General features: G+C 39.1%; 1 protein-coding gene across 1 annotated transcript in view; it reads left to right on the forward strand.

Moving 5' to 3' along the window:
* The first annotated feature begins 3,253 nt into the window (after positions 1 to 3,253).
* PDE4D (phosphodiesterase 4D, cAMP-specific) overlaps positions 3,254 to 12,773 on the forward strand; it is a 650,481-nt gene continuing 640,961 nt past the window's right edge. Inside the window, exon 1 of the mRNA XM_004678289.2 lies at positions 3,254 to 3,519. Coding sequence (XP_004678346.1) covers positions 3,254 to 3,519 — 266 coding nt within the window. The remainder of the gene's footprint in view (positions 3,520 to 12,773) is intronic.

Below are 12,773 nucleotides of genomic sequence, written 5' to 3' on the forward strand. Positions count from 1 at the left end.
CAGCAGTGATTCTCCAGCATGATTTTGACACACTGAATGATTTTTTAAGACATTTCAAATAGTAGCAAAGAATGCTCCACAATATTATTTTCTTTTATTTATTTTTATTTTTTTTTAAAGATTTATTTATTTGTGCATACAGAACTGGAGTACAGGCCAGAGGCTTAGGGGAGGTGAGAGGCTTCACCAGAGATAGAGCGGGGAGCAGAACAGGCATATCGACGAAGTACACGGCTGAGGGGAGCAGCGGTCGGGTCAGGAGAGGTCTGTCATGCCATGTGGTCACCTCGGGGGCAGGCGGGAATCAAACTCATGCGGAAGTGGCTTTAGATTCTCAGTGCTGTGCTTTAACCCGTGCGCCACCAGGGAGGGCTCTAGTTTTATTTTTTTAAAGCAGTATTCATGACATCATTTGGGAAGATTTTAGGAGGACACTTCTAGATGCAGAAAATGATCAAATAAAGACAGAATATAGGTACCTGCAAACAGGCAGCCTGTTCTGCTTTGACGTGCACCAAAACAATGGGAAATTTGCAGGATGGCATTGTTCAGTTTTAGTCCAATGTTAACTACCCTCAATGCATTTGTGATAGAATACTGTTATACTTTACTATGTCCTTTTTAGCTCAGTGGTGATCATCAACAAAGTGCTCAGTCCCTAAGCATTCACAGGACATGTTGTTTTGGAGAGCAGCTTGCCATTGTTTACTTCTGTTAAGTGAAGTTCACTGAAATCAAGAACTGGAATTTAGAATCCCCCAAGCTCAATGAAGTTCCTAATATAAGTTCCACATCATTCTTAGTAGTATCTACTACTTAATTTTCTCATTGAGAGTCACTTTTCTCTAAAGTCAGACAATACCTTCAGCTTCTATGTGCTCTAGGAACTTGGGTTATATGTTGTCATTTTAATTTATTTTATTGTACTTCATCTACCATACTAAGAGCTTCCATAAGGCAAGGCAATATCAAGTTGATCTTTAAATATTTTAGAACATTCAGTATCATGCATAGCTCACAATAAGTGTCCATAAATACTTGTTGAATAAGTCTTTATACAGTAGGAAATTTTTCCATATGTTTTATGCCCTGACAACTTTTACTTTGCTGTATTCATCCTGGTCTCTCAATTAATATTTCTGTAAACCTGAGCCAGTTTTATATCTATTAACTGAGTGATGGGAGTTGTTTTTTTTTTTTTAAGCACCAAAACCTGCTTATATCATTATTACATTTACACATTTACTTTCTCACCCAGCAGTGTACCTTGCATTAATTTTTGAACTGGTATTTTGCTCCATGCTAGAACTCCCTCATTACTGTGCAAAGCATTTGAGTTGTATTTTTCTGTGTCTGGTAATTTCACTTTTCAGTATTCTAGCATTTTAAACATCATTCTGTCCTTTCCAGCAAGTTGTAAGCTTTTTAAGGATTTAAGGAACTTTTTAAGGACAAGAATTGCACACCTGTTTTACACAAACCCTAATGCTGCTTTCAATCTTTCAGCACACTTTACAGAATTTGGCTACTCTTTCCCCCTCTGCAGTGACTAATGACTATAAATGTAATTCATTAGGAATAAAAGTATTTACACTTAAAATTTTTTTTTGAGTTTTTATATAACAGATTTTCTGATTCAGTCAGCACCTATGCCCCATTAAATTCTGTAGGTCCACTAACCAGTTGCTCCTGTGTGTTGGATGGTGGGGAGAACTCATGAGTATCCTTTTCTGTAACATTTTATATACAAGATTTTGATATTTGATGCAAAAAAAAAATCAGGATGATTAGGTAGAGAAACTTTTAGAGGTGACATAACAAACAAAAAACAAACAAAAAATTGGACAATTCCATGTTCCATATTATTTGGAGGTTTTTTCTAGCTCTTTCTTAAATTACTCTGTTTTATAAAAATGAAAATTATTTCTAGGTTCTGAGAAAAGTGATTTAATTTCAATCCTATTGTTAATAGCATTACGAGGTTGTTGATTACGAGGTTCTTACTGGAAATTTGGGCTTCCCTTCCAACTTAATTCTGTTTTCACTTCTAGCATCAATGCAATAAAATTTAACAGAATTTATCACCTCCATACTTGAATTGTATATTTTTCTTCCAGTAGTAGCAAACTAAATTGATAAAAAATCACTACTTGTCTTTTATTTCAACCTCCCTTGAATTTTGTTGTAGAATGACCACAAATTTTGCATTACAAGCAATTGAAATACTTATGAAAAGCAAGACTTATTTTTATACATACAATATTATGTACTATAGTCATCAGGTGGAACTACAATTTTTAACTACTCTTATAAAAACATTTGTCCCTCTGAAAGTGTTCAGAAGGTCCTTGGTTTTAGTAAAGAAATAAAAAATGCCATTTGTTGATGTAAATAGCGTCACTCCCTCCTGCTCTGAAAAAACCATAATTAGCTAACAAGACTGTGTGTGTGTGTGTGTGTGTGTGTGTGAGTGAGAAGACAGAGACAGAGAAACAGAGAGAGAGAGAGAGAGAAAGAGAGAGAGAGAGAGAGAGAGAGAGAGAGAGAGAGAGAGAGAGAGAGAGAGAGAGAGAGAGAGAGAGAGAGAGAGAGGTGCATTTTATTGTCTTGTAAGATGCATCAAACTGGGTTTAGCAAGCAGGGAAGTATTTCTCCGTGCTAGCTAGTGCTTGTTTATTCTTATAAAAACCAAAGACTAGCCATTTTCTTTTATGTACGTAGGTTGAAGGAAGATAAATAACCCTTGCGGGAGAGAAAGGTCAAGTTCAAAGTTTTTCTTTCCTTTGGATTCAGAAATAAGCAAATGAAAAGACTAGCAGCAGGCATCTGATGGGTAAGCCCTCCCCCCAGGACTTTTTTATGTACATAAGCAGAAGTCACTGGAGCAGCTGCGCCGCATTAGTTCCAATAGTTTACCAGGCTGCTCAGTAGCGCTGACAAAAGCTGTGCACGCGCAGCGGCTTCCCTCCATGTTCCTTTTGCCTGGGGAGCTTGTCAGTGATCTTTGGCAGGGAATCCGCAGAGGAGGGGTGGCGTTTAATAGGCTTCCGCTGGGGAGTGCGCTCGCCTCTTCTACACCCAGCCGGGTCTCCACAGAGAGACTGAGGCAGGAGGACGAATGAACTAACAGCCGCTGCATTCGACCTGCTTCCCTGGACATTTTCTCGGACGCCGAGCAAGGCAGTCACTGGAAAAAGGCCAGGGAACCACGTTGCCCTGGATTGTTGCCAACTGTACAAAGTTGGCCTGGGAAATGGCTCAGCAGACGACTAGCCCGGACACCCTAACAGTACCTGAAGTGGATAATCCGCATTGTCCAAACCCCTGGCTGAACGAGGATTTGGTGAAATCCTTGCGGGAAAACCTGTTGCAGCATGAGAAGTCCAAGACAGCCAGGAAATCGGTTTCTCCTAAGCTCTCTCCAGTGATTTCTCCGAGAAATTCCCCGCGGCTCCTGCGCAGGATGCTTCTCAGTAGCAACATCCCGAAACAGCGGCGTTTCACGGTGGCACATACGTGGTAAGGTTTGCACAGATCCTCAGAAATGGTGGCTGTTCCCTCTGGATGGTGTGTGCGCCTCCCACCTTTCACTGTAAGAGTGGGCAGGGAAGACCATCATCATTCCTCACCTGTGATTTATCCCAAGTAATCTACCTTAACAATGAACCCCACGAAATTCCAAGTCAGGGCAGGAATCCTTAAGATTGGTGAAGGAGCAGGGGCGGGTGAGTGGTTCTCAAAGTTCAATTCTATTGCAAGTTCCTACAAGAAAATTGGATTCCAAATGTCAAATAAGAATGCAGTTTTACTCCCATACTGATGTGATGTCCTTCCTTGGATTTCTTAAGCTTATATCCCTGCCAGGTTCTGTAGCCGCCTACGAAGGACAGGACCAGAAAGGAGAGTGGGAAAATCATAATTTACTGTTTGCTGCTTGATTCGCTCTTGCACAGAAATGTCTACAGACTGAGTATGAGTGTGTGAGTGATGTGTCCCCATAAAACCTCTCCTCACTACTGCCTTGACTCAGTCAGTATGTCAAAGGTGCCTTTCTAAAGGAAGGAAGAAAAAGGCTTAGGAATTCTGTGCAGAAAGTTGCAGGCTAATTTAACTTGGTAATGTTGCTGTGTTCTTTTGAATGTGGAGTCTTTGAATATTTTGATATTTTTATTTTCAGTATGAATATTTTACCTTCTTTATACTGGGTGAACATGCTTTATACATATGCTTTTACATCCTTTTCTAGATGACTATTTTCCTACTCTCATAATAACAGTTATTAAAATGGACTATGGTGTGAGGTATTCATGGATAGCTGCCTGAGAAAAGACAATTCTTGCTATCAATGAGAGAAAGTGGTGGGCTTGCGATGCACACAATTTTAATTCTAGGTAGGTGAACATTGACTACACTGCTTCCACATTTTGGTAAAATGAGTATAAACTATAAAAAAGGAAACTTGCATAACATAAAGAGTAATGAGCATGTTAGGTGAGGAACTGGCTGAATGATTTTTACATAATTTTTCATAGAAAACCAAAGAATATGCTATGAATGGAGAAAAATAGAGAAGGAAGACTTCTAGGAAAGAAGCAGCAAGAAGTAGAATCACAGTCTAAACTAGCAACATGGCCGTGCCCAGGAATACATTAGTGTCATGGATGAAAGTAGATAGCAAAGGAAGTGAAAGTCCTTTTTTGCTCTAAGAAATAAATGTCAGACCTCAGACTTTTAAGCACTAGATCTCTGATTTGAAAGTGTTACTCTCCTCAAGATTTAATAAAAAGAAGACATTTCTAAGTTCAGTTAGATATAATACTCACAAGAGGGATAAAGGCAAAATTAAACATTTCAGACTTAGAGAAATTATGACAAAAAAAAATGACTTCTCTGGGGAAGACACTGTTTAGCAAATATGTCAGAGGATAAATAGCATGAATGAGAGACCTCGAGAAACACTGGGAGATGCTCTCAGGAAGAGGGTTTGCTTGAGACTAGATATCAGGTGCCAGAGCACCAAAGCTGTCTTGAGTTGATAGTCAGGCCCAGAATTTACTATCCAATGTTTTTGTTTGGAAATCCTTTTAATTAGAGTTCCTAAATTGTATCCACTGCTGAATAGGTAAGCCTCAACTCTGCCTCTTTTAGCGTGAAGCAAACAGGAGTTCAGCTGAAGGTTATCTGAACTATTTAGACATGTTGAGATGTAAGGAAGGCAGGAAATCTCAAGAAAAAAGGCTTTCTTCTGAAATTTCTGGCACTTCCTTTTCTGGTGCTGTTTGGAGAAGTTCCAAGTACACAATTTCTGCCAATAGTTCATCTTGGTATATCAGGTCTCATCTAGATCGGAGCGCCATCAACAGGGCAATGGAAATGAAAAATAAAAATCATGGTGCTGATTTTGAGTATCTCAGGAGGAAACAATTTACCTCATGGATTAAAAGCATCTAGCAAGTGAGGGCCTCGCTGGTGGTATAATGGATTAAAGCATGGTGCTGTGAAGCTCTGTGCAGCCACAGCACAAGTTGGATCCCCAGCCAGGGAGCTGACCCACATGGCGTGGCAGACTTCTCCTGACCTACCTACTGCTCCCCTCAGAAGTGTATTTTATTAGATCTGCCTGTTCTGCTCCCCACTCTGTCTCAGGTGAATCCTTTCACCCCCCACATCTCTGGCCTGTACCTCAGTTCTTGTATACATAAATAAATAAATCTTTTTTTAAAAACCATCTAGAGAAAAAAAAAAAGCATCTAGCAAGGGAATTGGAAAGAGTACCTCACATTTTCTGTACTGATTCAATGAACCCTAAGACTTTCATAATGTCCACAGGTATCTTTTCACAAATATCCCATGTATGCTTTCATAATTTGTACTAAACAACATGTGGAATTTTAAAAATGTATTTCAAATAGTTTTGACGTGTGTGTAGATGTGTAGCCTGTATTTTTCCGTTGCTATTTATTCTGCTGCTACTACCAAAACTCTCCAACACTCTGTTCCTCCTGAATTAAGTGATCAATCATTTAAGCACATGCCCTGTGCGTTCCGGTCCCAGAGTTCTTGCACATGATAGTAATTTAGTCCACATGCATATATTTAATGCTTACGGAGTAAAAGTGTTTGTACTTCCAGATTACAAAGTTGCACAGGAGTTATTCTTTAGGTTCAGATAATTTACACTTTTGTAGAAAAAGCAAAATATTAGAAGGTGTGTGTTTTATTTAAGGTAATCACGTTGCTTTACAACATACCCTGGTCAGTGGATTGGTATAAAAAATGTCGATTTCTTGTTTATGCTTTTCATGAGGAGCCTACTTTGGGGGTGCTTCTGAACCTGGGATCTTATCATTTTGTGGTCCCACTATTATGTAATTTCTGAGGTTCCCAGGCTTCCCTGAATCAGGGTAAGGGATGCACAAAGATGGCGTGTGATTTTCTTGGGGCAGATCTGGAAGTACCGGTATTGCCTGGCTACATCTCAGGTATGTTCACATCCAGCTGCAAATGAGGCCGGCATACATTGCTGTTCTCAGGAACAAGGTAAAACAGAGCTGGCGAGCAGGTAGCCACCTCCATTGCAGTCGGTTACCTGAGTCCGCCTCTGTACAATGGCTGAATTCGTAGTCTCTGCACACCTGCTGGAGGATGATCAGGCAGAGTAATTCTGTTTTCTGACAAGTCTATTCATTGGGAAGTCCTTAGTTATTGACCGTTGAAATCTCCTTCCCTGTAATTATCACCTGTGGGTCCAAGATCTTCACTGAATCCTTACAGCCTGAATCTCTACTCTCTTCCATATTATAGCCCTTAAAGCAAGTGATTTAGAGTAAGCCATTAAAGACCCAGGACCTTTCTGTGCATCTTTCCATAACCATTAACTTATTTGTTCAGTTTTATGTTTTTTTTTTTAAACTTATGTATTTATACACACACACCTGGGGTACAGGCCAGAGGTGCAGGGGCGGTGAGAAGATTCGCCAGAGACAGAGTGGTGAGCAGAACAGGCTGACTGATGAAGTACACTGCTGAGGGGAGCAGCGGGCGAGACAGGAGAGGTCTGCCGTGCCATGTGGGTCACCTCCCGGGTGGGGATTGAACTCATGCTGAAGTGCTTTTAACTTCTCAGTGCTGTGCTTTAACCTGCTATGCCACCAGGGAGGGCCCTCAGTTTTATGGGTTTTTTCAAGATTCTGTTCTTTTTAGAATTAAAAACCCTAAATTATTTCATTTTTATATGTTGTATTTACCAGCTTGATCCTGGTTGTTATTGACATATTTCAATGACTGTTTTTCTAAAATTATGTTATTAACATAATATTAATTTACAAAACTGCATATGTTTTAGGGGTATAAGTTCACACCTCTTAGATGTGTGTTACCACACCATGCCTAACACCAAAGCCCCAATAATCCTTTACCATAGTCCCTTCCCCTTTTATCCCTTTCCCCCATATTCTTCTGGTAGCCTCAATTCTATAGTTAGATTTCTAGTGTTAGGATTTGTTTAGTTTTGTCAGTTCCTTTTTTTTGTGCTTTTTTTTTTTAAAGATTTATTTATTTGTGCAGACAGAACTGGGGTACAGGCCAGAGGCTTAGGGGTGGCAAGAGGCTTCACCAGAGACAGAGTGGGGAGCAGAACAGGCAGATCTACGAAGTACACTGCTGAGGAGAACAGCGGGCGGGTCAGGAGAGGTCTGCCACGCCATGTGGTCACCTCCGGGGCAGCGGGAGTCAAACTCATGAGGAAGTGGCTTTAGCTTCTTAGTACAGTGCTTTAACCCACTGAGCCACCAGGGAGGGCCTGTTCCTTTTTTTGTTTCATCATACTTCACATGAGTGAAATCATCTGGTATTTGTCTTTCTCCTCACTTATTTCACTTAGCGTAATCTTCCTGAGCTCTGTGTTGTTCAAATGGCATCTGTGTTCGTCTTTTTTATAGCCAAGTAATATTTCATTGTGAATATATATCTCCTTTATTTTCATTGGTCACTTAGGTTGTTTCCATAGCTTCATTATTTACTATAAATAGTACTGCAGTGAACATAGGTGTGCATATAATTCTTCAAACAGTTGTATTCTTTCAGTAGATATCTTGGAGAAGAAATGATGATTTATGATGCGAGCATGATGTGTATTTAAAAATATTTTTAAAAGCCTCTATCTTGTTTTTCATAGGGACTAGAGCAATGTATAGCCACACCAACCATGTACAAAGTTTTCTTTTTCTCCAGATACTTCATAGATCTTGTTTTTTTTCTGGTCTTTTGGCCCATCTGAATAGCAACATTCTGAGTTGACACAGTGCAGCAGATGCTGTGTGAATCATACAGAGAGCATCTGAGTAGAAGCCAGACTGCTTATATTTGATATTTGAGTAATTGTGGATTGCTTACCATTTGCATTAATTTCCCTGGTACTCAATTTCCTGGGATTAATAGAAGTAGTAGTATCTATTAATGCTTTGAATTTATTAAGTACAATTGTATATAAATTTCAGTGTGTTGCACAGGGGTAGATAGTGAATCTCATTATAAACTCATGTCTCCCTTGCTATGTACTATCTGATTCATTGTAGCCTTCATCTGCTTAAATCTTTAGGGACATGTTTAACTTGTAAATGATTATTTGGTCAGTTGTTAGTAGTTAACAACACTAAAAACCAGAACTTCAGAGGCAGGATGAATGTCTCTCAGCTTCCTATTATGAGAAAGAAGATATATAGGTCTTTACATTTTTTAGATTTTCTCTTTAATTTTGCCCTGTGTGCTGTGCACTAAATGAGGAATGGTATTTTAGAGTGTGTAGAAGTGAAATTAGGCACTTGGGTCAAATGTTTTAGCGTTATAATTTGTCTATACATGTGTCTTTAATTGCAGTTATCAAAACCCAGAATAAACAGTAATGTTCTTAAATAAAATAATATTTGTAGAAGAATTTTTGCTAGTCTTTTCAGGAGACTGTAGAAAATATTAAAGATTTTTAAGATAATTGTGAAGTTTTTGGGCATATTTTTTATTTGTTACCCTATTTTCTTCTCTAGGTGTTATCATTAGATGTAAAAATGGCACATTTAAAAGAAAACCTGTGCTTTGCTTTGTAATTTATTCAGAAACTGTAGTTACTTAGACTATTTAATAGAGGAATATACCTTAAATATCCAAATTACAGGAGGAATAAACCCTTTATCATCTTCAGAATTTTTAAGATTGAAAACATACTCTGAGTAAGTGTTTTCTTTTTTAAAGATTTATTTACTTATGCATACAGAACAGGGGTACAGGCCAGAGCTGCAGGGGTGGTGAGAGGATTCACCAGAGAATGGGGAGCAGAACAGGCCGATTGACAAAGTACACTGCTGAGGGGAGCAGCGGGCAAGACAGGAGGGGTCTGCTGCACCATGTGGGTCACCTCCTGGGCAGGGATCATGGAATTTGCGCTGGAGCAGCTGTGGCTAATTTCCTAGTGCTGAGCTTTAATCCGTTGCTCCACTAGGGAGGGCCCACTGAGTGAGATTTCAAAGTCCTTATTTAGTGATTTTGAGAAGGCTCTCCCTTGTTTTAACTCTTTTCCATTTTCCCTACTTAATTTTATTTTGTCTCTGTTACACATCGTTAGAATGCTCAGAAGAAAGGCCTTGCTGGTGTTCTCCAGAGAGCCGGGAACCCAGAACTGCTTTATAAGTATAGTGTGACTTCAGGAAGTAGAGAGGAAGTTTCCTGTGGAAATCATCTAGGGAGCATAGCAGGAAGTAATGCAGGCACCATGTGGGGGCCAGCTGGCCCAGTCTTTATATCTCTGATGTAATTGACTGTGTCCTCAGTGAGAATCTTGGGGAACTGCAACTTAAGGGTGTCAGTAACTTTTGAAAGGCGTGATCAGTGTTCCGAAAATTAAAAGATCCGAGGAAGATATTCCTTTTCAAGAACTTACCAATTGACTTAAACTATTCAGGGTATTAAAGATAAAAATGTGACAGTTACTGGGGGTAAATGAAGAAAGCATTGAAATGTATTGGCAGTTGATTACATGTGTGTACTTTCTGTGACCTTTGACATGTATCTTAAAGAAAAGATGAGGGGCCTTCATGGTGGTGCAGGGGTTAAAGAATCAGTGCAATCGAGCTATCCCCAGCCACTGTGACAGCTGACCCACATGGCACAGCAGACCTCTCCTGTCTCCAGTTGTTCCCCTCAGCAGTGTGTTTCAGTAGAGCTACCTGTTATGCTCCCCACTCTGTGTCTGGTGAACTCGCTCCTCCCCCATCTCTGGCCTACCCTGCAGTTTTTTGTTTGTTTGTTTTTAAAGATTTTATTTGTGCATACAGAACTGGGTACACGCCAGAGATGCAGGGGCGGTCAGAGGATTCACCAGAGGCAGAGTGGGGAGCAGAACAGGCTGATTGAGGAAGTACAGGGCTGAGGGGAAGGGGTGGGGCCTGTCAAGAGAGGTCTGTGGCCATGTGGTCACCTCTGGGGTGGGCAGGGGTGAAACTCATGCTGAAGTGGCTTTAGCTTCTTAGTGCTGTGCTTTAACCCACTGTGCCACCAAAGAGGGCCTATACTGCAGTTTTTAATGCATAAATAAATAACATAAATTTTTTTTTAAAAAAGAAAGATGAGTGTACCTGGAGCAAGTGAAGCCATTGCTACATAAGAGTTCTAAACAAAAAATAATCTTTCTTGTAGAATTGATAATTTTCTAAGAATACATTGATTTTGAATGAGAATTCAAAAATTGAACTTCAAAGTTATTAAAGTAAGTTTTAAATCTTTGCTTTAATTTTAAAATTTATTTTTTGTGTCCATTTCTTTATAAATAAAAGTTCCCGTAAGGCTAAGTAGCTAAATGAGTTTCAGCACTTTTTTTCTTAGACAGGAAGCTAGCAAAATGGTTCTTCAAGTAGCAGTTCCAGGAAGAAGCTTTATTATCACCAATGTAACAAAATTATGTCACTGTTTATAAATGGTTTTGCTTGTGGAAAAATCATGTTTTTAAAACTGATTAATTTAATATCGCTAAAGCCATATATTTCTAGCTCCACCAGTACTTGGATTCAGGCTTTTGAATTACAGACTATATTCGTTAGTCTTATGGTTATAAAGGCATTTGATATTTACAAGTGAAAAATTGACTAATTGAAATTACAAAGTGATAGCAACCTAGGGTACATTGAAGATAAGTAATTATAAGCAAGTTCCAACTTGCTGTGTAAGCAGAGCTGGATGCTGCATGGGTGAAAAGGGACAAAGTTACTTAATAATTGTGTGACTCATAAAAAGGCTTCAGGGCCCTCAGAACCAAAGTGCTGGTGGTAATCACTCTAGGACACCATCTGGAAGCCATGCTTTTATGTGGGAGTATGGCAGCCTATAGATAAAGATAAAATTTCTAATTTAAAATTTCCTTTTACTGTGTCTTCAACTATATATACCATCTTAAGTCTGCTTTAGAGAAGATACAAAATAGAAAAAAAATCATTTCTTGTTAATTTTAAGGATAGAAATGTTCTCCAGCTATTTCAGGTGAAATACTTAATCTCAAAATGGTATCCTGAGTTGGCATCAGGAAAAAGCAATCATCTGACTTCATTTTAGAATCAAAACTTTAGCTGCATAGTAACCTAGTTTTATAGCCTTAGATTGGTTATAACATACAGCTATTAATGACTTGGCTGCCCCAGGGTGTCAGATACTTAATGTATATTAACCCTTCACTGCAATAATACTGCATTTTCATATTATTTGATTATAATTTACACACACCAAAACTGAGGCCTTAAAAATTGCTACATAATCAAGATCATTCAGTATGCAGCCAAGATATGAATTGAATAAAAACTTGAACCCTGAGCGCTCCAAGCATGTTATTCAGCTTTACCTTCCTTTGGACTGATAGTCACATTTACAGTAACTATCCTCCCAGCAGGCATATAAAACTACAGTAGTGAGTGTCCCACAGTTTTACAAAATGGTGGTTTGTTAGTAGAAAGGAGGTGACAGTTTTTTCTTGGTGGATCGTCAATCTGTTTATTTATACATGTAACTTACATAACTCCAGATGTCCGTTGTACTCACAGAAGTTTGTAGGAGAAATATATATACGTTTGAAATCCTCCCATTAGAGGAGGATTTAGAATATATTGAACCAAATATATTCTGATTTTAGATGAGACAGGCCTAAGAACAAAACAAAACAAACAAAAAAAAAACATTCGTAGCCATGTTATAAAAAATCTAAGGTTATTCAATCAGGATAATTTTATTTTCAATGATTCAAAGAAAAAGACATGAAAGGTTTGAACTCTAAAGTGAAAGATCAAGTCAGAAACCAATTAAGGTTTGGTTCCAGAAGAGGCAGCTGGAAATGATGGTCGACTGGCTCAAGTCACTAAGCAACAGAGCAGCAAACTGCTTGGTAACCAGAGCTGGCCTGACTCACAGGCTGCCTGTGAAAGACCTAGTGGCCAGAGAGGAGGACCAAAACCGTCGTCCTTCAGATACTCTCCTTTTTTCCACAGCCTTTGTGCCAAATCTCCTTTTGTGGAATTATCTTTGACTTAACAGAATATCTGCTTTTAGAATTGAAATGTCTCTGGGACCTGAAGTAAATATTCTCTTCATTTCTAAAAAAAGATTTATGTATGTATGCATACAAGAACTGGGGTATAGGCCAGAAATGGGGGGGGGGTGAGAGTATTCACCAGAGACCCAGTGGGAAACAGAACAGGCAGATCGAGTGAAATACACTGCTGAGGGGAGCAGTGGGCAAGACA

This window comes from Condylura cristata, unplaced genomic scaffold, assembly GCF_000260355.1.
Source record: "Condylura cristata isolate star-nosed mole 26May11 unplaced genomic scaffold, ConCri1.0 scaffold00007, whole genome shotgun sequence".
Lineage (NCBI taxonomy): Eukaryota > Metazoa > Chordata > Mammalia > Eulipotyphla > Talpidae > Condylura > Condylura cristata.